General features: G+C 36.6%; 2 protein-coding genes across 7 annotated transcripts in view; one reads left to right on the top strand and one right to left on the bottom strand.

Annotated features, from left to right (window-relative positions):
• The window catches only part of LOC132556712 (spectrin beta chain-like), a 65698-nt gene extending 52983 nt beyond the window's left edge, over positions 1–12715 (top strand). For 2 of the 6 annotated variants that reach the window (XM_060221148.1, XM_060221149.1), the window contains exons 42-45: positions 4395–4517; positions 8938–9031; positions 9835–10042; positions 10859–12715. In XM_060221148.1, the coding sequence (XP_060077131.1) occupies positions 4395–4517; positions 8938–9031; positions 9835–10042; positions 10859–11014 (581 nt within the window). In that variant the 3' untranslated portion in view covers positions 11015–12715. Of the gene's footprint in view, positions 1–284; positions 330–3280; positions 3329–4394; positions 4518–8937; positions 9032–9834; positions 10043–10858 lie in introns of all 6 variants that reach the window. The other 4 variants (XM_060221150.1, XM_060221151.1, XM_060221152.1 and 1 more) reach the window with 4 other exon arrangements.
• A 3151-nt stretch (positions 12716–15866) lies between these two features.
• The window catches only part of LOC132556681 (apoptosis-stimulating of p53 protein 2-like), an 82642-nt gene continuing 71377 nt past the window's right edge, over positions 15867–27131 (bottom strand). Inside the window, exons 6-12 of the mRNA XM_060221115.1 lie at positions 22203–22476; positions 21648–21835; positions 19361–21304; positions 18833–18966; positions 18429–18595; positions 17710–17909; positions 15867–16985 (exon numbers count right to left, since the gene is read on the bottom strand). Coding sequence (XP_060077098.1) covers positions 16941–16985; positions 17710–17909; positions 18429–18595; positions 18833–18966; positions 19361–21304; positions 21648–21835; positions 22203–22476 — 2952 coding nt within the window. The 3' untranslated portion in view covers positions 15867–16940. The remainder of the gene's footprint in view (positions 16986–17709; positions 17910–18428; positions 18596–18832; positions 18967–19360; positions 21305–21647; positions 21836–22202; positions 22477–27131) is intronic.

Raw genomic sequence — 27131 nt, 5'->3', positions numbered from 1 at the left:
TGATGGACATTCAATATAAATGTAGAGCCTGTGTCACGATGTAACACTGAAAACTAAAACTTTATTCCACAACTGTCGGGCAATTTATGAAAATATTTGTTACCCTTGAAAATAACTTCATCATGGAAAACATTAAACCATGTCTATACAGTCCCAGAAATGCCTCAGGAAATAATTGTAAATATGTCTGTGCCTTTGGAAACACAAAGAGAAACAACCTCATGTGGCTTTGTATTGGCTGTGTGTCATTGTCGCTTGTTTCTGACTGTTGTTGTGTCCTACAGGTCCTTCAGGACGGTCGACCTTACCAAGGTCCAAAGGCGTGAAAGGTGAACAGCATCCCTCGTTACTGTGTGGGTGTGGCGTAGTTCACTACTTAGACTATATCACTTATAGTCTGTCCTATGTTGCATCATGACAACCCTACTGACATTGCATGGTCAAATTTATCCTTATTATAGTATAAAAGTTCTTTATTACCTTAGGTCTAAGCCGAATCCCAAATCACATCCTTAGCCTACCATTATCATATGTTGGGTTGTTCAAATCTCTCATTGTCCATCTGTTTTCCCTTGTCCAAGTTTTCTGAAACATTTTTTGTTATCTCTATTTCTTGACAAGTTCAGGATTGGTAATTCTCAGATTTCCTACATATGTTCACCTTGATCTGTATCTGTGCATTGAAACTTTGGACTGATTGGAAAAACAAAGTAGCTGAAAGGCAACCATCTTGGATTTTGACAGTTTGACATCACTATTTCTGTAAAGTACTTGATGTATCCTTAGTTTTCCTGTGTAGCTTCCATTTAGTCCTTAGTTGTGAATTTTTGGAACTCGTCAGAAAAAACAAAATCGCAGCAGTTATTTTTTTTTTAAGTGCCCAAGAGGTCTTTGTCTTCCTATGTAGGTTTCCTTTCCTTCTTTAATGCCTGTGTTCTTTGTTAAGTTTGATAAGAAAAGCAAAATGCTGTTTGTTATTGCTATATTTTTACCAAGGTCTTGATGAATTTTTATAAAATTTCATGCAGAAGTTCCCCTGGGTCCTTAGTTGTGCATGTTAAATTTTGTGAATGATTTAAAAAAATTTTCAATTTCATATATGGTTTTGATTATTAGATGTTGTTATCGTAATAATGTTAGTTCACCTCTCAGTATTTTATACCGCATATAATTAAGATAAAAAAAATAGAAAGAAAAGAAAACATCTAACTAATTAAGATCTGTTACAGATCATACAATGGTGGGCCTTCATAGGGATAAAGTCAGACTTATAAAGATCTGTTACAGATCATACAATGGTGGGCCTTCATAGGGATAAAGTCAAACTTATAAAGATCTGTTACAGATCATACAATGGTGGGCCTTCATAGGGATAAAGTCAAACTTATAAAGATCTGTTACAGATCATACAATGGTGGGCCTTCATAGGGATAAAGTCAAAGTTATAAAGATCTGTTACAGATCATACAATGGTGGGCCTTCATAGGGATAAAGTCAAACTTATAAAGATCTGTTACAGATCATACAATGGTGGGCCTTCATAGGGATAAAGTCAAACTTATAAAGATCTGTTACAGATCATACAATGGTGGGCCTTCAAACTTAGGGATAAAGTCAAATAAAGTCTTATAAAGATCTGTTACAGATCATACAATGGTGGGCCTTCATAGGGATAAAGTCAAAGTTATAAAGATCTGTTACAGATCATACAATGGTGGGCCTTCATAGGGATAAAGTCAAACTTATAAAGATCTGTTACAGATCATACAATGGTGGGCCTTCATAGGGATAAAGTCAAAGTTATAAAGATCTGTTACAGATCATACAATGGTGGGCCTTCATAGGGATAAAGTCAAAATTATAAAGATCTGTTACAGATCATACAATGGTGGGCCTTCATAGGGATAAAGTCAAAGTTATAAAGATCTGTTACAGATCATACAATGGTGGGCCTTCATAGGGATAAAGTCAAAGTTATAAAGATCTGTTACAGATCATACAATGGTGGGCCTTCATAGGGATAAAGTCAAAGTTATAAAGATCTGTTACAGATCATACAATGGTGGGCCTTCATCTTATAAAGATCTGTTACAGATCATACAATGGTGGGCCTTCACAAAGTTATAAAGATCTGTTACAGATCATACAATGGTGGGCCTTCATAGGGATAAAGTCAAAGTTATAAAGATCTGTTACAGATCATACAATGGTGGGCCTTCATAGGGATAAAGTCAAAGTTATAAAGATCTGTTACAGATCATACAATGGTGGGCCTTCATAGGGATAAAGTCAAAGTTATAAAGATCTGTTACAGATCATACAATGGTGGGCCTTCATAGGGATAAAGTCAAACTTATAAAGATCTGTTACAGATCATACAATGGTGGGCCTTCATAGGGATAAAGTCAAAGTTATAAAGATCTGTTACAGATCATACAATGGTGGGCCTTCATAGGGATAAAGTCAAACTTATAAAGATCTGTTACAGATCATACAATGGTGGGCCTTCATAGGGATAAAGTCAAAGTTATAAAGATCTGTTACAGATCATACAATGGTGGGCCTTCATAGGGATAAAGTCAAAGTTATAAAGATCTGTTACAGATCATACAATGGTGGGCCTTCATAGGGATAAAGTCAAACTTATAAAGATCTGTTACAGATCATACAATGGTGGGCCTTCATAGGGATAAAGTCAAACTTATAAAGATCTGTTACAGATCATACAATGGTGGGCCCTCAGAGGGATGAGATCAAACTTATAAAGATCTGTTAGAGATCATGCAATGGTGGGCCTTCATAGGGATAAAGTCAACGTTATAAAGATCTGTTACAGATCATACAATGGTGGGCCCTCATAGGGATAAAGTCAAACTTATAAAGATCTGTTACAGATCATACAATGGTGGGCCTTCATAGGGATAAAGTCAAACTTATAAAGATCTGTTACAGATCATACAATGGTGGGCCCTCAGAGGGATGAGATCAAACTTATAAAGATCTGTTACAGATCATACAATGGTGGGCCCTCAGAGGGATAAAGTCAAACTTATAAAGATCTGTTACAGATCATACAATGGTGGGCCCTCAGAGGGATAAAGTCAAACTTATAAAGATCTGTTACAGATCATACAATGGTGGGCCCTCAGAGGGATAAAGTCAGACTAATGAAGACCCAATAAAGATCATTGTGTTTTGTAATATTTTTCAATTTGTATGATACTGATAAAGACCGGAGCTCCCAATGTATAGTGTGGCTAACATTCATTATCTATGACAGGAGTCCTGATTGGACCGACTACTCTTCCCCGGTCTCGTGGACAAAAAGGTGACATGCCCTATACTTTGTGTGGGTGTGAACCATATTTCTGATCTGTCCCTGCATGGCCCTGCCCAGTGATACAGAAATCAGTTGATGTTTTCTTTCTGTCTCAGTGTTGCTTTCTCATTCAGGTTTACTAATAGAAGTTTTTATTAACTCCTGAGTAGTTTTTGAACACTTGATATGGTGTTGAAAATTAATTATAAAATAATTGAACAATATTAACGTTGGACTAACTTTGTTTATATAAGAGTTTAACAACCAGATGCTTTGTAAACTTTCAGATGACTCTGATTATGATGATTTCAGTATGTACAGATTTTGTTCTGAGGAAGGGGTTTGAATTTTTATATACATTATGAGTTATGAGCACTAATGACTAAACTCAGTTGTAAATAAACCCATCAGACACAGATTCCTCGACATTGAACAACTACCAGTACAACAAAAGTACCACTTTTATAGTATGTGAACATTTCGAAAGAAAGAGGAAAACACCAAACTTTCTGATGGAGTTAACAGATAATCTAACCTTTTACTAATCCTGTCTCCTGCATTTGTTATCCTAAAATCACTTGTTTTGAGTTGTGTGATGTGTAGTATTAAAGTAGCTGTATAAAAAGGTTCTTTGTGAAGCTTCAAAGTTTTGGCTAAGAAAAGATGTGTTCAAACATCTTAATTTTTGGCAGTTGAAAACAATGGAATAAAAACCATTGAATTACAAAAAAAAAAAAAAAAAAAACAATCAGCGATAAAAAAGATGTTTACTTTTCATGCAGCTATTTATTATTTATTTGACAAATGCTGTTTGATATGGACAGACAACCGTTACGTTTCCATTTTGCAGCATTGGATGTCTTTTGATTTAATTTTTAACACATTATATGCCTACAGGAATATCTTGATTCAATTTACAGGGATTAACAACAGTAATTGTTGTACATAGGTAGTAGACAAAAACAATGGTTATAAAGTTGGAATATGAATTATTTCCTGTAGGTATATATTGTGTGATTAGATGTTGGCCTTACTGTTTAGTTTAGTTGGCATGTTGTTTTATGTTTTGTCACAGTAGAAGGACAACAGCTAATTACTGCCGATAAGGATGAGATAACTCATGCTGAGCCGTCAGCAGGCGAATCTCGCCCTGATAGACCCCAACTATCGCCGGAGGATAGAGGGGCCGCACCACAAAGTAGGTTAACATTGGTGATACGTTTGTCAGCATCAGAGGTACATTCCATCATCATCAGTCATAATAGTCCAATGACTCCACAGTGTCCAGTTTTCTTACGGCATCATTAACGATGACTAGAGTTATAGGTTATAATTTATAGTAGTCATCGTAATTGCTAACATAATTTTCTTAAACTTTGAAAAAAAAAAAATAAATAAAGTTGACTTTGTTTGGCAAGGTATAGCAGTAAAACTGGAGACTGGGAGGAACTCATTCAACACAGCTATCCTATCATCTCCTTAATAACTTATATCAAGGAGAATTTTAGAAATGATCTCTTTATCATGTAACAAAGTAGTTACTTCATTTTAAAAAAAAACTGTAAACTTTAAATGCTTATTGGTATGATTTTCTTCTTAGTACAATCAATGAATCTTTGATGAGTAAATAGAATATAAAGCATCCTGTTTGTGACAAGCTTTTTGAAGTATGTGTCGAGAAATTTCATTTGATGTGTACAAGAGACATTTTTTGCATGCTTTTCTTTTGCCTGTTAGTTTTCACATCTTTGCTGGAATTTGATTGCAAAATATTAGTTAGAATTTTATTTCAAATTTGCACAGTAGCTTGGCTTCAGATATGGATTATTGTCTGGTGTTTATTATTGTTTGCATTTTGTTTGGTAATCTTACATTTTTGGAAACAATGAGCAGTTGATATAATATTAGTATTTGCCGGGGCAATTTCATTTGTTAAGTTTTTGGGGTATGTTACACTTTCAGTAGGAATTGAACGTTTGAGTGCCGAGCCATCGCGCGCACGGCCTGGGCGAAATAAGCAACAACTTCAACAGAAGCCTCGATATAATGAAAGTCCTCGTCAGTCTAGAGGTGACCAGTGGATGATGCTTTTGTAGACTTGTATTCTAGCTAACATTTATCTTAGCAAACCTAATATCATTGATAAGCTACAATTCATTATTGGTGCTTTAATCAATATGCTTGCTAACATTGTATATATTTTATATCCTTATTAACCTTAATATTTAATATCATTTCACTGATAAATTATATTATCTGTGTATTGTGGAGATGTTTGAGTAGTAGAACTTCATTACACAATATCACAAACTCTCCCTAATTAGGAACGAGATTGTTTAATTCAAGAACTGTTCTGAATTAAAAGAAAAAAATGTTTCTGTTCATGGTGGAGAACAGTGTTAGACATCTTGTAAGGTATTACAGAAAGAAGACAGTTTTATTGGAGATGTAAAGTGTAAGCAGTTGACCACCAGGTACATGATTTTACACCATCAGTGGAAAGAATGTAGTTGTGTAACACTGTAGATACATCCTTTGTGTCATTCTTACCTTTGATGACTTATAGAAGACAAGGATGTGAAGATAATGAAGTTCTACTAAGAAATAACATGGGTGTGATTGATGCCTTCTGAAGTAGGCCAGTGTATCTAATCAGAGTTAGCCATCCTGTGGTGTAACCCATAGAAACGGTAGCCTGGGTAACAATATGTTTGTTACATCTCCGTTAATTACATCCTGCTCTTAATCAGAAGAACATGAAAAGTCTGCCACTGATCAAACCTGTTACAGCAGTATGAATGGGATGAGTCCATTGTATTGAAGGGCTATATATTAGGAACGGTTGTCTGTATCTTGTATAGATGGATATTGTGGATGTGAGGATGCTGGAGTCCTGCAGATCATGTACGGGAAACTGGTGTGTTATATGTTGTGTGTCTGTTAGTGGATGATATTCACAGAATTAGTGGTTAAGGTTGGGAAAAGCTGTTTGACAAAGAGACGAGTGGTAATGCTTGGAGTATGTTGAGCGAGACTGGTGTGAGAGCATAATGAATTATTTATTTATTTATTTATTTTTTTTTCTTTATTATAGCAATTAGCTTGGTTATGCTTTATCTTTAATAATATTTTAAAATATTTCAGTATTTTATTATATACATAATCAAAGTTTCATTCACACTACATTTTGTGAAGATATTTTATGACAAACTACTAATACATCTGGGCTTGATTTTGCCTCAGCTTTTTATCAGCATCTTATCAATTACCATGATGGAGTCGGTTTTTGACCATATTTTTGTTTTTGTTTTCCTGGTTGTGGTTTATTGATAAATTTGTTGATCTTATCCATGGACAAAAGTTTCTATCTGTACTCATAACTAAGGTGTAAATAGTTAAATTGTTGGGATGTCAGATTTTGGTTAGTTAACCTAATGTCTACCTCATCAGAAGTCTATTATTGTAAAGGTCTGGTATAGTCAGGTCCTGTTGGACCATATACCCATAAGTTTAATGTTTGTTTGGGGTTATACAGTGTATCTGTATATATCTGCTATTCTGGATTCACCCGTTGTTGGAACTTTTGATACACCTGTTGGGTGAAGTTGTATTTTTATGACACTGGTTTATACTTCATACCAGTTATCGTTGCTTTGTGAAGAGTGGTTTAGAGCCAAGCTTGGTTCCACAGTTGCATGACCAGCACAAGGTAGGTGTACCGCACACGCCCTGCCCTGCACGGGAGTGGTAGCTTCATGTAGTGTAGCAGTATAGCAATACAGGGTGAAGCACTCCTGTCTAAATCTTACCATTTCTATATTAAAGAAAGGAGATCTCGTTCCAAATCACCATTTGGAAAACTGTTTTCTCGTAAACGGGCAAGCGACGATGCTGAAGACCTAGTTTCTCCAGGTAAATGTTGTGAGTAAAAGAATTTGGCATTGATATAAATAGACTTTTGTGACATGCCAAAAGTGTTCAGTCACAATGGCTGCGTGTTTATATATTTTGATGTAAAATCTACAGATTCAACAAGTTGTTGAGCAGTTCTCTACCACCCTCATTGCAACAAAATTAACCTGTGGATACGTTGTAAGGTGTCTGTTTTGAAAAAAAAATAACCTGATGGCATTTAAAATTTGCAAAAGGGATTGATTTATACAAGCTCTGGCTGTAAGCAGGTTTCGTCTCCATCCAAATTCCAAAACAAGCAATCATTCAATTACACAAATGTTATTGGGAAACTTAGTCTTTTGACATAACCTGAAACATTATCAATAATATTTAAATCTGGTGACTGTGCAGGCCAACTCATCCAGTTGATTCCAACATGGGCAACATATTCCTTGATGGACCCTGTACAATGTATGTTATCACATTGGAATAAATAACCAGGACAATGCCTTGTTATGACAGGCTGGAGACATTCTTCTAAGATTTCCTGATATTTCACGTCAATATTCCCATTAACAGAAGTCAAGAGTTTCCAGGCAGCCCCAAAACATCACTTTGTTTGGTGCTGAGTACCCCTGGCCAAGATCAGACCTTCAGCCTTTTGTCTTTTTTTTCCCCAGATGGAAACATGATGGCTGTTATTTGATTTCATATTGAGAATTTCTCAGCCCAATGAACTATTCACAGTCTCAGAGTGACCTATTGCGATCGCCTTTTGTCCAGCGTTTGGTGTTGTAAACTTTTAACATTTTTGTCTTCTTCCTGAAAACACTGCAACTCCATAACTGACTTCAGTCAAATTTCAAAAATCTTCTCATTACCCAGATAAAATAAAACTTAATACACATGCATATATTGACGGTGGTTGACCCTGTGGGGTGTGTGTTTAGGACTGGTTGTGAGGGGTGTGTGTTTAGAAATGTTTGTGAGGTCTGTGTGTTTAGGAATGTTTACGCGGAGTGTTTTGGAATATTGGTATGATTCTTGTAAGAATGTGTGTAATTTTGATTTGTGTGATAGAGGTTGTTAAATATCAATAGTGTGATGTCATGTTGATTTGTGGATTTTGCCAGTTTTTAACAAATGTTTTCTTTTTTTTTTTTTAGAAAAGTGGAAAACTACTGAAACTTCAATGACAATTATATTCATTATGAACTGTATTTTTAGATAGTGTATTCACCAATCATTTGATTTCAATTAAGTTTAACTGATGGTCAGTACTTTAAAAGAAAGTGTTGACCAAGCATATATTTCAAATATGTTTAGCTGATGGTCAGTATTTTTAACAGAAACTAATTACCATTGATATGACTCCAAGTAAGTCCAACTTATGGTCAGTACTTAAACAGAAATCATTGAGCAAGCATACAACTCTTCATTAGTGTGACTTACTGTTTGTAGTGTGGAATGATTTGTAGAGCTTTCAGGTGTCGGCCTAAAATGAAAGCTGATATAACCAGAATCATCTTTTGTAATTACTAAACTGATATTGTGTCCAATTTCTGCAGATCATATTAAATTGACATAGAATTTCATTGAAGAATTGAATATTTAGATGAAAGTAAAAGGAATGTAATTGATTGTGACTATTGAATCAGTGTCTGTTTAGGATTGTATATGCTGGTGGCGTCTATATAAATGTATGCTTTTATTAATACTTACAGCTCAACCGTCCACAAGTGCAGAGGCAGTTCACCATGAGGGCATGTTAACACGTAAACACGAGTGGAAGAATGACGAGGAGAAAGCTACCAACAGGTATCAGCACCAACCCATATATATAAATAAACCTCCCCCACCCATACAGCTGTACCTCCACCCATCCATACAGCTGTACATCATATATATATATACCTCCACCCACCCATACAGCTGTGCATCATATATATACCTCCACCCACCCATACAGCTGTACATCATATATATATACCTCCACCCACCCATACAGCTGTACATCATATATATACCTCCACCCACCCATACAGCTGTACATCATATATATACCTCCACCCACCCATACAGCTGTACATCATATATATATACCTCTACCCACCCATACAGCTGTACATCATATATATATACCTCCACCCACCCATACAGCTGTACATCATATATATACCTCCACCCACCCATACAGCTGTACATCATATATATATACCTCTACCCACCCATACAGCTGTACATCATATATATATACCTCCACCCACCCATATATATATATATATATACACCTCCACCCACCCATACAGCTGTACATCATACAGATATTTCTCCATCCACACCTAAAGCTGTACAATTTGCAGATACTGAAATGCTAGACCAATGATCAAAAGAAGTAGACAACACTTGCAAAATGCTTATACTTTTGAAGAATGAAATTATTTTCGTTGGTTTTGGGTACATAGTACTGCAGGCCTTCAGTATCTACTGCTTAGTGAAAAGCATATAAATCTTTCAGAACAGAAACTTTTTTTCAGTTGCGTACATTTGGTAAGAATCCCATGATATCTTAGTACATTTTTCATTCAATATCAATGATATAATATCATTTCATTTTGCAGATCCTGGGACAAAGTGTATGTGGTCCTACATGGTAACACCCTGTCATGTTATAAGGATAAGAAGAAGCAGGATCGTATCCACCATGAACCTGTACTGAGCCTGGCCAGTGCTACCTGTCGCAAGGCCACTGACTATACCAAACGGCCAAATGTGTTCCGTATCAAGCTTGCCACTGGTGGCGAATACCTCTTCCATTCGAAAGATGAGGTAGGTTGTTTGTATAAGGCTTAGGAACACTACTTATTGTGACTGTTTAAGTGCCTGAAAACATTCCAGACAGCAATGAAAAATGTGCATTATACTATTATTTTTTTTTAAGACAACTACACATTTAAGTTTTGTTTTTAAATAATTTGAGACAAAGTCTTATGGTGACCTATTACAATTCTTTTTTATCCAATCTGGCCTGTATCTATCTTATGGAAACTTCTGGAAAACCCCTGAAAAATCTAGGTGAAATTTCACCAAAACCTTTCATGGCCAAAGGGGAAGCAAAAATGTAAATTATATGGTCCCCACCTCCCAGGGGCAGGAGAGGCAGACACAATAGGTGTCAAATTAATGAAATTTCAGTACCTCAATAATGGTAGAATTAAATACTCATCATGGATGGAATGGTCTTCAGGTGTTTTTAAGAAAATTGTTAATTTCATTTGTCTCACATTTCCCCGAGGGGAGGGGGTAAGATTTACAATTGTTTATTAGGTCACCATTATGTAAAATTCAGTAAAACACTCCTGTCCCTGTACAGTTAATATTTCTCTTCTCTGTGCTACAAATTCATTCTAATTGTTTCTGTTTGTGAGTTCACTTGACCATTTAGGCCCTTTTGCTTCTTGTTGAATGACAAAGCTGCTTTAAGTAAACCGATATTCGTTTCTTTATGTAGATTTGGCATCAAGATATATTAAAGTTGTTACTGATACATCAAGTTGCATTGTTATAATATAAAAGAGTGCAAGGAGAAATATATTATTCCTTAAGCATGTTTTAGTGTGTCCTAATGTAATATATTCCTTTCAGGCTGAGATGGAGACTTGGATATCACAGGTTGTTTTGGTGACAGGCACGGAGACTGCAAGCACTAGTGGTCGCTCCCAAACGATGCCGGCTAGGATGGAGGGATCAGCAGAGAAGGAACACAAAAAGAAAGGATTCTTCACATTAAAGAAGAAGTAAATCATTCGAGCTCTAAAATCAAGAGGAGAGTTTTCCTAGATTTTGCTGGAATCTCTTTGTGTTTTTGGTGGTAATTTTGAGTGAGAGCGGAGTCACTGGGTACAGAAGGACATTCCCAGCAAATGATTGCTGACCCAAGGTCAGAAAAAAACAAGTGGTCAACAAAAATTGTGATCATTACAGACTTTCAACAAATTTTTCCTTTCAATTTTTTCTCCAGGTTGGCATTTATATCTAGAAACACATTCATATGCCTTATCATTGCTAATACAGTGAACTTGTTCCACCTCCAGATGTTTTTCATCCATCAAGAACCTCGTGGCGGCTTCTGTGTCACGCTGCATAATACTTTCATAATACTGTTTATGTTCATTTTTAAAGTTTCTCATTGTGTCTTGCATATTCATTTAATCTGTTAAATAAACAGATATGACGGGGAAAAGGATCAAGGATCTTCTGGATACAGGAAAAAATACGCAAACTTCAATAATACTTCCAGCTGTAACCAGTGACTTTCGCACCGTTGCATTCCATCTATGCAAAAGTTCAATATTTTATCCTGCGACCACCTACAAGGTGTTTGTTGGCTGAGAACATGAATGTGTAATACGACCAATTTAATTGTGCAAGACGAATGGATACAGACTATCATGAATCTACTTCGATGTAGATGGAATCTACAGCTACTAGTTTGGGTTGTATTTAGAATCATAGATCCCTGGGGTTTTTGTTTTTTTTGTTTGTTTTGTTTTTTTTGTTCTGATTATCACCAGAGCTACTTGTGAGTTTTACCAAACTGCTTGTAGCGCAGGTTAGTGACGACTGTGCAGTCTTTTTAAAGATAACTGTGTGTTTATTGATTGACCATTACTGGTCTGTTGACCGCAGTTCATCTCTCAACTACCAATAGTATGGGGACAAAGTGCATTATAGTACATGTGTATCATCCACTTTATGTTTCTCACCATTAACCAAGTGATATCAGTGTCGTTTTTAAACACATTTGTCAGTTGTAGGCCTTATGTGGAATTTGAGGTAGAAAAGATTATAAGACTCCCAGATCCTGCTTTGCCATGTTAATGTCCATTTAGTTTGCCTATTATTTGCCAAGTAGTTAATATGTGCTGCACTTCTAAGTCAGTTGTAGTCTTCTGTACAGAATATCCTGTGCTTGTTAATACTGTTACATAATTATTTTCTCTCTGTTAAATTAATTGCCCTATTATACAAAATGTATTTAAAGATGTTACCCGTTGTTGTGCGAACATTGATCAGTGCAGCTAGTGTTGTCCTTTGTCAGTACACGTAGTTTGTTTACACTCATATACTTATATAGAATGTAAAAACATTTTTCGTGATGAAATTTCACATACGACCAAGATTATGTCTTGCTCTATTATAATTTCTTTTTTAATTTGTACCATTTTCACCTAATTCCTCGCCTTGTAGGGTATATGTTACACGTGTATGGATTGATGGTTGACTGGCAAGACCCAGGATTGTTGCTAATGACCACACAGTTCAGTGTCAGGTCTTGTAACTCGCTTGTGGTACTTGTGTTTGTCACCTCCATGCTGTTAACATTCCCATCTGTCACTGTGCTTGTACATGCCGATCTCTCCAGCCACAGGGGATTCAGCATCATATGGGGTTTGTATTGCTTAAATCATGAAAAGAACAACAATAAATCTCTAAATACTGCTCGACGAGTTGACTTTTTTTATTTAATATTTCTCAGGCTACACATTAAGTAGTAGTTTTGATTTTAACAGTTTCAACATTGTTTTTAGTTAGGAATACATCCTGCAGACTTGGCTGACTTTGTAGTAGACACATCAAAGGTTCAAAGTAGGACTAAAACGGTAATGGATTCCAGTAAAATTTATTGAAAATAAAATAAATTAGCATTTGTAATATAACCACCCTATGGTCATGGAGGATGTATTGTTTAAAATGCATTAACTCCAAAACCATTTATTTTACATCATTCATTCAATTATGCTTTTTGTAAATAATTTTCAGGGCTGAATTCTTTTTCCAATCATGTTTTTACAATAAAAGCAAATAAAAATCCTGCTGTTGGTTCTGAAGGTCAGTTATTTAGAGCCAGTTCTTCTACCAGTCAACAGAGGATGTCAATCGTATGATTTTGATGTCTTCAACTTTTCTCTTGCATTTGCCATTTAGAGTGTATGCCATTTAAAATTTTGCCTTTGAAAATACCGACATTTCAAATTGGCCACTATGACATCTTTTTCACTTTTACCTAAATTACTTAAACTCTATAAAGGCATAACCTATTCAGTTCAGATTTCGACATGTTCTGTACATTGCCAAGGAAACACTTTCTACAAGGGAAAAAAAAAAAGAAAAAAATTGTCAACAGTCAACTTTTGGTTTTTGTAGAGGCAAAAATTGTTATTACAGGAAACAAACTTCTCAAGTTCTACAAGGGTTAGAGTCTTGAATTTTAGCTCACTGTGAGCTTATATTGTGGTGCGTTGTCCTTCCATCTGGTGTCAATTGATCCATTTGAACAACTTCATCTCGATAACCAACAAACCAAATGTTATGGTATTTTGTGGGGATGAAGCCGGCCAAAGTTTGTGGAAAGAAGTGACCATCGCCTATATTCAAGGTCATGGGGTCAAATTTGTTGAAACCTAAAAACAACTTCTGGTTAACAAAAAGATACCGAAGCATATTTCACTTTTAGGTTCTTAGGATGAAGCCCATCGGAGTTTGTGAAAAGATATGACCTTGATGCTTATTCAAGATCACAGAGATCAAATTGTCAAAAGCTCTTTATGACTTGTATATTTGGTGGAAAGGTGTTTCTATGGCAATGTCTGATATATTTCAAGAAAAAAAGAAATTACCTTAAATGCAGTTCATAACTGCCACTGTTTAGAGTTGTGTATAAGAATCTGTTTGTAGTGGAAATTGGTTATAATTTATTGGATGTTCTCACTTTAAATGCCAATAGTGTACATGTCTGATATCCAAGATGGATGCCATGGCAACAATCTGTAAAAACATATTTGAACCTTCTTTTCCAGTTCAACAAGTGCCATTGTGCTGAGAATATTTGGGATATTGCAATTGCTAAAAGAGGGAAATAACTTTTGATATATTTCAAGTTTGAAACATCACCCTATTCTGATAAGCTGATAACTTTTGTTAAATTTAGACAAATTGTGTAGAAAATGGGGATATATCTGTTAGCAGTAGTTGTAAAGTTAAATATGGGTTTCTTTAAAAGTTACCCAAGATATACATATAAATGTAATTAAGGGAAACTCCAGGAAGCCTTACTCAGATGTTTGATCTATACTTTTGATGAAGTATCGTTATTGTGGTGACAAGTCATTTACATATTGGACAAATCTGGAGGATAGGAGATAACTCAGAAGGATAAAAAGAAAGTAGTTTTTAGGTCACCTGAGACCAAATCCAAGGTATGTTAAAATCCAGTGCTCTTCATGGATAGAAAGGTCTTAGATGCTTTACCAAAATTGTAGATTTCTCGACCCCATGGTCTCGCATTTCCCCCAGGGAGGGGATAAAGTTTACTTTAGTTTCTTGAGGAAAATCCCATTTTTGAACATGATTTGCTTATTTTCTTTCAGAAAAAGTTCAAACTTGGTTAGAATTTATTTTTTAATAGTATAAGCTGACTGTTTGATGAAATGCACATATTGACCTTAACTGACCTCTAGGAGCTGATGGGTGTGGCCAAAAGTGGGTCAAATTGACTGAAATTTCGAAGATGTTTTATTGTTCCAGGATGGAAGATTTTATTTAGGAAAATTCAAACTTTAAGTGTAATTTCTTTTACTTCAAACTTGAAAAGAAGCCTTAGCAAAGGACAGCAGTTAATGCAAACACAATTTACATTTGTATTATGTGTACAATATAGTTAAAAGTTTTATTTCCTTTTTTAACAAAATCATTTCTATGGCATGTTGCAAGATGCATTGGGACTCGGGTGACCATTAAGGCCCTTTTGCCTCTTGTTACGGTACAGACTCATTTGCACATTGACTAAACGGTATGGAAGGGAGGTAATATGCCTTTTGAAGTTAAACTATAATAAGGTGTCAATATTGAGTAATTATATTTCAAAGACATTGTATAGATGGAAATACAAGATGAAGTCTGATTAATTTCTCTTCTACCAACTTGCAGATAGTGAGAGATGCCAAGTGCTGCCTCTTTTCTTGAATCCAAAGTCTGTCTCTGGTTGAAAGTCAAACAAAACAAAATCCAGAAATGTTTTGAGAAAATTGATCTATTTTCTTGGTTTACAAATATCATACTGGCATCAACAATTCTGATGATGTACATGAATAACATTAAAGAATCGTTGTCAAGAATCTACATGATTAAGGTAGCATATAACTGCTGATGACTTGAACAAATCTTGTCTACACTGAATATCTACAACAAAGCACCATCATATCCATTCTCATTATTTTTGTCTGAAAAATCTTCATTTTTTGGTATCTCTTTTCTTATTCCAACCTTATTGTATTTAAAATATCAAAATCTTCCGTTTCATTGGTTTTTTTTCCAATGGAAATAAAGATAAATAATTAAATGTAATTGTGGTCAGAGTATCTCACCATATTGATATATACACAATGGCACAGGTAATGGTATACATACTTTAGTGAATTAGCACCTTCAGCATATCAAAATGTCGATGTAAAATACAAGGTGTTTGACAAATAAGTAAGGTGCAAATTATCTGTTGAACTTTTAAATCTTACAAAAACGATCTTTTCTGTTGAACTTTTAAATCTTACAAAAATGATCTTTTCTGTTGAACTTTTAAATCTTACAAAAATGATCTTTTCTGTTGAACTTTTAAATCTTACAAAAATGATCTTTTCTGTTGAACTTTTAAATCTTACAAAAATGATCTTTTCTGTTGAACTTTTAAATCATTTGAATTAAAATGTTCGTACTCGTTTAGATATCGTTAACCATTGGTCGTAAGTAGAACATTCTTGTATCTATTATTACAAGTAAATGTGAGTTTCCTGCAATACTTAATTAGCAACATGCAGCCAATGGTTCTAGTAAATATGTAATCAGGTAATGCTGCTTTAATTAATGTTCTTGTATAGTTAAATATATCAATTTTTCTGGATATGTATTTGGTTAACAGAGATTCAGAATAAGTACTATAATGAAATATATAACTTCAGCACAACACTATTGAGGGTCTTCATAAATCAATTGATAAACAAAATACATATTATAGATCAAACTGAAAGTAGAAAAATACCAAGTTATAGAAGTGGAATGAAATTGAATATGACTCATCTACTGCTTTTATATACAATATTTACAACATCTAGAAAATATTGCACTATTTCACATATGCATTCTCACAGATGCACACACGATCATAACTGTTTTTACTCCAATAACTTAATGGAAATGAATAAATACCCTTCAAGACATGACTATCTACTGAAACCTGTCGAAAGTTTTTCGAAAAGAAAATTGAAACCAGATTTTTGATGCAGTCTCCAGTCCAGAAATGGCGTCCCTCCAATACCATGTCGGTGAACTACCAACTTGTTTTAAAGGGAAAAATCGCTATTGTTGTTATGTATTTTCTGGAAGATTTGTTCAGTTAGGTCAAATTATCGCGTAAAATGCCAAGAGTTTCTAAGATAATTGTATACAATTTGTATAAGAAACCATGCCACGCGATGAGAACTAGTAATACAAAAGTTGTGTGAAATTTTCTTTGCTTGATTGATAGGGATCTCTTCAGAAGTAAAACATTAGGAGGATCATTTTGAAGATAATTTCTGGAGAACTGCACCCAGTCAAAATCTGCTTTCAGTTGGCCCTATTATCTGTATATAGCACTTAGTGAACACGTTGCATTTGTTGGAGTTTCTTGGTCTCAGCTGTCAGATTCTCCTGCCTGTGGTATCACCCGAGGATATAACTGCAAAATAAGAATCAAACTATAAATATTGGGAGAACATATCATATCTGAAATATACAAAATCAGCTGAAAATGATTATCTGGTATATTCCTAGACCTGATCAGGATTTTGATTCCTGACCTTGGGGATAAAAAAAAACCCAAACCACTAAGCCTACTCACCCCTAGTAAGTTCCTTGGTATGTAGCCTGGTACCTAAATCCCTCAGTAAGTCTGGTTAGTGTACCAGTACAGACCCCTGTGTCTACTGGTACCTAAATCCCTCAGTAAGTCTGGTACGTGTACCAGTACATACCTCTGTGTCTACTGGTACCTAAATCCCTCAGTAAGTCTGGTACGTGTACCAGTACAGACCCCTGTGTCTACTGGTACCTGAATCCCTCAGTAAGTCTGGTACGTGTACCAGTACAGACCCCTGTGTCTACTGGTACCTGAATCCCTCAGTAAGTCTGGTTAGTATACCAGTACAGACCCCTGTGTCTGCTGGTACCTAAATCCCTCAGTAAGTCTGGTTAGTATACCAGTACAGACCCCTGTGTCTACTGGTACCTAAATCCCTCAGTAAGTCTGGTACGTGTACCAGTACAGACCCCTGTGTCTACTGGTACCTAAATCCCTCAGTAAGTCTGGTTCGTGTACCAGTACAGACCCCTGTGTCTACTGGTACCTAAATCCCTCAGTAAGTCTGGTACGTGTACCAGTACAGACCTCTGTGTCTACTCACCCCTAGTAAGTTCCTTGGTATGTAGCCTTCCTTCTTGTCTAGCTTGGACCACCACCATTCCTTCTCTTTCTCATCACCCTTTCGTATGATCAGGATTTTGTCCCCAATGATGAAGCTCAGTTCATCACTGTTCACAGCCTCATAATCAAACACTGCCCATGTGGCTCCATTATTCAGGATTCCCAGTTTCTCCTGAATACCTGTGCACAATGATGTCAAGTTATAACAGGAAACATTTAAGCATTACATCAATATTTTAACAGTGTGTTATCTTCCCAAATTGAAGACCACCTTTCAAATTATTCATAAAATGCCCCATACCTGGTAGGTATGTATAGCTAATTATACCAAGTCATGTACACTATGTAAATGAAGTAAACAGTTCAGCTATGGGAATAGTCAATGATAGAAAGCTTTACATCCCTTATCATGTTCCAGCAAAGGCAGTAACTCATACTGTTAATATCATTTCATTAGACCATCAGTACTTCAGACCATTAATATCAGTACTTCAGACCATTAATATCAGTACTTAGACCAAAGTTGAATGTAAAATCGAGGTCACAGTGACCCATTTAATTATGTAACAAACTACTCTACATTTTATGTAGAGGTTAATGTCAGAGGAATGGACAGATGAACAGACCAGGCTCATACTACAAGTATATATATCATAGACGATATGTATACTCTCAGGACAGTAGGTGTGACCAACTTACTGTAAAGGTACTCGGAGCAGCCATCAAAGCCGTCTTCTTCCTCCTCGCACTTCTCTGCTGCAGTCTCCTGGTCACTGATGGTGGTAGCGAAGATGCAAGCCCCGTGCTCCACAAGGAATTTTACCATCGGTAGGTTGTTACAGGAGGCTGCACAATGGAGAGGTGTCCTGGTAGAGATAAAAACAACAGGCATCAGTAAAGAAATGTTTAAATGTATCTGTTTGTACTGCCATCCATCTCTACTACTATATACCGGTAGTCAATATCTACAGACAGCAATATTTCTGCCAAACTTTGTAGTGTACAATATACAGTGGTAAAACTTCCTTCAATAGTGTCCAATATCTCTCTGCTATATCTAAAGTAGTGTTTTTACTGAATATTTGACAGCACTCATAACTTACCAGCCATCACTGTCAGGTGAGTTGACATCACAGCCAAACTCCACCAGGAATTTAACAATCTCATAGTGACCTGCACAGATAGCATTGTGTAGAGCTGTGATTCCTTCGTCATTGGGCTCACTCACGTCACGCACCTGGTGGAGGCAATATATATAAATAAGTCAAATGGCTTGTAAAATGTTGTTTTTCATAATTTACTCATATGTATATGTGATTTTAGAAATCTTAGGTACGCAATGTTCCTAAGAAGTGCTCTCATCAACAATGTTTTGAACATATGTACACAGTTGAAGAAACAAGGATAATGTTAAGATACCCATTGACACTTGTATGCAGTAGTTCTATCAATTTGTCCGTGTAGGAAAGATGTCACATATTTCATGGAAACAAGGAAACTACTGCTTTCTTTACAGGTAAAACATTACAACAAAGAGACCAGAAACGGTCAATAAACTGGTACGTTGGCAAACGAGACATAAAAAATTACAATGAAATCAGAAGAAAATGAGGTTGTATCTTTTTACTGACCTGACTGGCACAGCGTTTGACAAGCTCCAGTTCTCCCTCTAGTGACGAGTCCAGCAGTAAAGCCAGAGGATCAAAGCTCACACGATTCCCAGATTTTTTTGCATTACGGCTTTTCAGGTTTGTCTTTTTCCTAAGCACAGGTTCATCAGAGGTGACAACCTGTACACTGACTGGAGATTTACTCTCATCTGAGCCATCTACCAGTTTGCCCTTGTCTGAAATATCAATGAGATTACCCATTCCATCTACAGGGACATCTTCAGGGACTTGGTCCTGAAAGGATGTGGCTTGAGTGTCGTATCCCCCAATGTGACGCCCCTCCCCTGCCTCCTGAGGAGTATGGCCCGATTGGTTTTTGTAACGGTCCACATACTTGTGAAGCAATTTTGTGATATCTTCATTATCACTGTCGGAGTGTCGTCGGCGAAGGTTTACATGTTTATGTGTGTGTCGGTTATGACTTACTTTATCAGAAGCAATGTCGGGATATTGTGGAGAAGTTGGAGGTGAACCAGGTTTGCTTCCCTTCGGTGAGCTGACTGGTGGTGATTCGGAGGATGAACTAGACGGTGGTGATAAAGAGTGAGCACTGTTTGGTAAAGAAGATTGCTGATTTGAGTCCTCATGTGATTTGTTGTCCCCGTTGGATTTGTTCACTTTCACACCATCTTTCTTTGATATATTTGTGTACATCATTTGTATATTTTGTTGGTACTTTTTCAATGCCTCCGGTCCTAGTTTGCCCATGTACGTATTTGCTATCACATTTTTGGAGGCATATTTGTATTTGGGTTGTTGTTTAGAACTGTTTCCTGGATCACTATTGAGAGAAGAATCAGATCCATTATTGCTATTTGTGTCCTTCATGGAATCAGTTTGATCGTAGGAACGCACATTCTGCTGCACATGGGGATAGGGAGGGGGAGCACCTTGTGGTTTATTAGGGGGCAAAGAACCCCCTGGGTAGGGGGGTGGGTGTTTGTTTGGCCCACCTTGATGTGAAGAAGCACCATTGTTAACAGTTGTATTATAAGTGTTTGTACCATTTAGCACTGAAGTCCGTTTCTCTGAATGATTTGTAGAAGGATGGTCAGACACATAAGCACTGTTTTCTTTCAGAGAACTATCACTTGAGGCTGGTGAACTCTGACCACTGCCCCCAGTGCGAACATCCTCTGCTATTGTAATTGTAGGGCCCCCCTGTTGGTCGCCTGGACCCCTGTTCAGTACTGATGTGCTGTATGTTGACCCGAACGGCCTAGCTGTGAAATATGTTAGGTTTGTTGTTCCTGCACGGGCAGGAATGGGTGGTGGCTGTTTAGTCTGTCCTGAGTTTGAATACTGTGGTAGTGATGATGGAGGATGTTTAGTCTGTCCTGAGGTTGAATGCTGGCTTTGTGATGCAGGAGGTGTCTGCTTTTTGCTTGTATCCTTATGAACATTTTCAATCGGGGTATGCCCATTTTCTTTCGGCACAGATTTTGTCGAATCCATTTTTGGTGTTTTAAGTTGGTCTGGTGCCTTAATCACTGTATTATTGTTAGGTTCATGTACATTATCAGCAACTTTATGTGGCTTTTTGGACAGATCCTCAGAAGAATTCATCACAAACTTTGAACTCACAGGTAATGACTGATATTTAGGATCCATTTTATGAAAAGAAGAATCCACATTTCCATTTAATTTGTCTTTTGGCACAATTTGTACATAGGGTTCTACTGCTGCCACGTTGTTTCGTGTCTGTTTGTTTGCAGAGTTGTTGTCTGATGGCTGATTATTCTGTTTTTTTGACTGATCAGCCTGCTGAGCACGTTTCCTTTTAAGTCTCTGTTGTAACTCCATTATTCTGTTGTCCATTTTAGATATTTCCTCTTTTCGTTGTTTCAACATGTCCCTGTGATTTTTCAGTTTGCTATTTTGCTCTTCGTTTAATTTATTCCTCATCTGAAATACATAAAAGACTGCTGAGATTTTTGTTTGTTGTTTTTTTCGTGCTGAGGATCTTTTTTTTCTCATTTTCTACTTATTGATTATCCTCATGATTACAATTCTAATTGCTAGAAAAATTATAACTGTTTGCAGAATGCTAACCACGCTGTTTGACATAAAAACATTCAAGACGGCAAATCAATTAGTGCAGATGCTCTGAACATCTGATAATGGTGGGTTAAAAATAGACACATTGAAAATAAAAATTCAGAATCTGCATCTCTTCCAGCAAACCAGATCTAACTCATACTGTTATAAAATCACCTGATTTTGGTCTTTGAAAATTTTAAAAACTGACCATTAGTTCCTTTTTCAGTTTGTCCAGTTCTAGTTTGGCTGTATTTTGACCACTTGTCTTGATAACTGACTCCTTGTCGTGTCTGATTTCTTCTAATTGACGTGTCAACTCCTCTACTTTAGCGACGGCCATAACTAGCTCTTTCTCCTTCTCACTGAACAGGGACTTTACACTCTCCAACTCTGAATCTGAAACATGAAAGTGACATGATATGATTTTCTTTCCACCAGAGATATGATAAGGTAAGGGTTACACATATTTTTCGTATATCATTCCTGCACCTATTGCACCAGAATAGAGATTTTGATTTTAAAAGCTTCAGCCTTTGTAGAAAAATAGTATAACATTTCCTATTAGTAAGGGTATGTAACCCTATAATTATCAAAGACATGGGTATGTATATATCACAAAATGTTAGGACTCCATAGATTTCCTTCCATGTCTCTCTCTGTGTTCCTCATTATAATACTAAAACACAGGGGCATGCATGTACCTGAAAAATCCCTGCCTACCAACTATAAATAGATTTGCACCTACATATATAGAAATACTTACTTATAGATCCGTTATTATTTTTACATTTTTCAGCCTCTCCTCGAAGTGCTCGTAACTTTTTTAACTTCATTTCCTGATTTTCCACTTTTTCCCGCAGTTTCTTGAGTCTGTCGTTTTCAGCAGCAATATGTTGGTGACGAGCCTCCTGTTGTTTGAGGTACTTAAGGCGTTGTTCCTTGGCAACCAGGACCTGTTGTTGATGCTCAATCTGCTGTTGTTGACGTGACGCCATATCCTGCAGCTCACTCAACGTCAGATCAACACCACCCGGCAACTAGAAAAGTAAGACACCAAAGAATAACACGATGTGGCAGCCAAGCAGTGAGTTATTGACTGTATGACCATCCATCTATGTTACAATTTTTCTGTTTTTCTCATTTTTATCTGCATCAACTCTTATTCAAACACAGTTTGCAGAAATAGATCCATGATATGGGTACTTTTATACCTTGTGTAGGCGTGTATGACAGGAATAACAATACACAAACACCACGACACCACACTGCTGTTACATATGAGCACAGAGATGTTCCAATACCAGTCTATATATGCTGACATAGCTTTGTTATTCCTTGGGGGAAAGTTCAATGTTATGATGATGTTGAGAAGTAATTACATTTACTGTAGCTCAAAGCCATGTAAGCTTAGCAAAATAAAGCAGAAACTTAAAATTCAGACAGAAACATTGGATATAGTTAAGTTTTTTTAATTATTTTTTATAATCAACATACAATTATAAATCTTATTCTGAATTTCAAAATGTACTGATCCAAACTTTTATATAAAGCTTTGTTTGGGACGATCATGTTATTTAGGAACTGAACTTTTCATACATAGAACTGCACTGTCATTAGAAATCAATAATTCTCGCCATTCAATACCCTTCCTCATCACATAATCCTCCTCTATCTGTCATTTATTTCATTAATTAATCAAACTATTAATTGATAACCTTTGTGATTCTGTCCCTAAGGCAATTCAGCTGCAACTAATACGGACATGAAATGCCAAGCAATCACCAATATCATTATATGTGCATTGTATTGACTTGTAGCTTTCAGCAGAATGAGTTAGAAAAATATTTGGCAAAATTTCACGTTTTAGTGTCACGTGATGGCAAAAAGTGCTGTTTTGAGGTCGAGTGAAGGACACTGTTCAGATACATTCTGAGAATGTATTGATCTGGTTGATGGTTTTTCACATACACAATATCGTCCTGTGAGGAATGCTGATAGTTGTCAGTTGTTGTACAGCCCAACACCACTGTCACAGTGATAAATATAAAACCCTCAATATTTTCCAGAACAAAAATAACCACATTAAAGTTTTAAAGAAAACTTCTATTTCTCTGCAACACAGAGTTTCACTTTACCCTGATAGTATAAGCTAGAATGACAAATTTGTTATATCCTGACCCTGGTCAACGAAATTAAGAATTGTTTGACAGTCACAGACTCCATGCCAGCATATCTAGGTCAGACTGATGTTACACAGTAAGGAATACCCCTAAACATCAGCTACATATGCTTTGTGTGCTTGATTCTGAATAACAGATAAACAACGGCTAGAATTTAAAAATTTTTCCTCAATCTCAAATCTGAGAAAATACCTGCAGGGTCACTACATTTACTTAACATTATAAGCTTTGGGGAAGGAAAATAAGATTGGTTTAAAACATGAAACATTTGACACATGTTATACCTTGGTAATATCTACCGTACTTGCTACATAAGATTTTCACCTAGATATGTGTGCCACAGGTATGCACAATCAAGAATAAATAAGAGTCTCTTAGTATCTTTTTGCACTGGTGACAAATTGGAAAAGCAAAAAGATGTTTACTATCAGCCAGGAGGAAATACCAACCTTCAAAGCCTTCAGAGTAGGTTAAATATCAGTCGCTGTAACAGCATACCACTAATGTGGCTTCTGATGGTGGAACAGTATACCACTAATGTTACTTCTGATGGTGGAACAGAGTACCACTAATGTTACTTCTGATGGTGGAACAGAGTACCACTAATGTGGCTTCTGATGGTGGAACAGAGTACCACTAATGTGGCTTCTGATGGTGGAACAGTGTACCACTAATGTTACTTATGATGGTGGAACAGTGTACCACTAATGTTACTTCTGATGGTGGAACAGTATACCACTAATGTTACTTCTGATGGTGGAACAGTATACCACTAATGTTACTTCTGATGGTGGAACAGTGTACCACTAATGTTACTTCTGATGGTGGAACAGTGTACCACTAATGTTACTTCTGATGGTGGAACAGTATACCACTAATGTTACTTCTCCTTTCCTGATGGGGGATACAAATATGATATGACACCGGTTGCTCTGTAAAAACAACATTAAGAATCCATGGTCTACCTAGTTCTCTTGTCTTTCGAATTCTCTTTAAGATAACCCATTTCCAGCACCTCCAAAATGAACAATAACTTGTCTACTAATTATTGTCACACTTTCTATACAGTTCAGACATTGACAAAATGGAGATTGTCTACTTCAAAGAAACACACTGTTACATGTGTTATCAGTCTCGGCAGAAAATAAAGGCAATTTGTTTACCTATCAAACATTGACTTTTCTGTTTAATAATGTCTTTGATAAATAGTTATCTGCCCTTAGTCTGTTGTTGTTTACTCAATAAAGATAATGAGGGTATATATAATCTATTTAGTACAAAGCAGGGTACATCCTGCTAAGCTTTCATCCACACCAGTATAATCACCTTATATCCAATATCATTGATACCAATGTTTGTTGATACTTTCCCTCACTATTTGTATGATGTATCCTATGTGTAAAATAGACCAATTTTGAAAATATTTGCAGTAACAGCCATGTTATAACCACTCGTTTCCATCCCATTTACTGTCATGACAACACAAACAATTACCAGAGTACACACCTAAATCAGGGCTGTACAGTTGTATGAGGCAGGTCTTGGATTTTAGCTGATCAGTATAACATGAACAGAATTTAAATAGGGATGAATCCTGCAGTCCTCCATTGATAGCAACCGCAGCGTTGGCTCTATCCTTTATATATTATGAACAGAATTTGATTTCAACATATTTTCAATAAATGGAAATTTTGGATAAATCTCCATATAGAAAAAGTAATACAAAGTGGTGTCCTATAACTGCCTTCATAATAATTAGATCTGCAAATATTACACCGACACAAAAATCAGACATTACACTGACACAAAATATCAAACATTACACAGACACAAAATATCAAACATTCCAATGACACAAATATCTCAAATTTAACACTGAAACAAAAAAATTTCATTACGCTGACAATGTACTGAAGCTGACAGAGACCACTGTACAGCTGTATATACCGGGAAAGGTACTGAAGCTGACAGAGACAACTGTACAGCTGTATACACCAGGAAAGGTACTGAAGCTGACAGAGACAACTGTATACACCGGGAAAGGTACTGAAGCTGACAGAGACAGCTGTATACACCAGGAAAGGTACTGAAGCTGACAGAGACAGCTGTATACACCAGAAAAGGTACTGAAGCTGACAGAGACCACTGTCCAGCTGTATACACCAGGAAAGGTACTGAAGCTGACAGAGACAACTGTACAGCTGTATACAACAGGAAAGGTACTGAAGCTGACAGAGACAACTGTATACACCAGGAAAGGTACTGAAGCTGACAGAGACAACTGTATACACCAGGAAAGGTACTGAAGCTGACATAGACAGCTGTATACACCAGGAAAGGTACTGAAGCTGACAGAGACAGCTGTATACACCAGGAAAGGTACTGAAGCTGACAGAGACAACTGTACAGCTGTATACACCAGGAAACGTAGTGAAGCTGACAGAGACAACTGTACAGCTGTATACACCAGGAAAGGTACTGAAGCTGACAGAGACAGCTGTATACACCAGGAAAGGTACTGAAGCTGACAGAGACAACTGTACAGCTGTATACACCAGGAAACGTAGTGAAGCTGACAGAGACAACTGTACAGCTGTATACACCAGGAAAGGTACTGAAGCTGACAGAGACAGCTGTATACACCAGGAAAGGTACTGAAGCTAACAGAGACAACTGTATACACCAGGAAAGATACTGAAGCTGACAGAGACCACTGTACAGCTGTATACACCAGGAAAGGTACTGAAGATGACAGAGACAACTGTACAGCTGTATACACCAGGAAAGGTACTGAAGCTGACAGAGACCACTGTACAGCTGTATACACCAGGAAAGGTAGTGAAGCTGACAGAGACAACTGTACAGCTGTATACACCAGGAAAGGTACTGAAGATGACAGAGACAACTGTACAGCTGTATACACCAGGAAAGGTACTGAAGCTGACAGAGACCACTGTACAGCTGTATACACCAGGAAAGGTAGTGAAGCTGACAGAGACCACTGTACAGCTGTATACACCAGGAAAGGTAGTGAAGCTGACAGAGACAGCTGTATACACCAGGAAAGGTACTGAAGCTGACAGAGACAACTGTACAGCTGTATACACCAGGAAACGTAGTGAAGCTGACAGAGACAACTGTACAGCTGTATACACCAGGAAAGGTACTGAAACTGACAGAGACAACTGTATACACCAGGAAAGGTACTAAAGCTGAAAACATTTCAGCAAATATTACATTTTAAATGAATATACAACAAGAAGAGAAAACTTACTGAACTTACACAAACCACATAATCCATTAGTGAGCTAGCTATAACACTAATTTCAGGAAGGAATTTCAGACAGCCACTTTCATATTGTTCTCAGTAGAGCACTGTATGAACTCCAGGAATGTAATTCCTGGTTAAAGAACTAAAAATCAAAGTATACTGCCATAAAATCCTTCCTCCTATTCTGCCATAGCTAATTTCCCTCACATTTCAACACTTTATAATTATAGAGATATGTGAC

The sequence above is a fragment of the Ylistrum balloti genome, unplaced genomic scaffold, assembly GCF_031769215.1.
Source record: "Ylistrum balloti isolate Yb309-2 unplaced genomic scaffold, AGI_CSIRO_Ybal_v1 Utg370584, whole genome shotgun sequence".
Taxonomy (NCBI): Eukaryota; Metazoa; Mollusca; class Bivalvia; order Pectinida; family Pectinidae; genus Ylistrum; species Ylistrum balloti.
The sequence above is the reverse complement of the archived record's forward strand: the minus strand, read 5'-3'. Positions and strand labels throughout refer to the sequence as shown.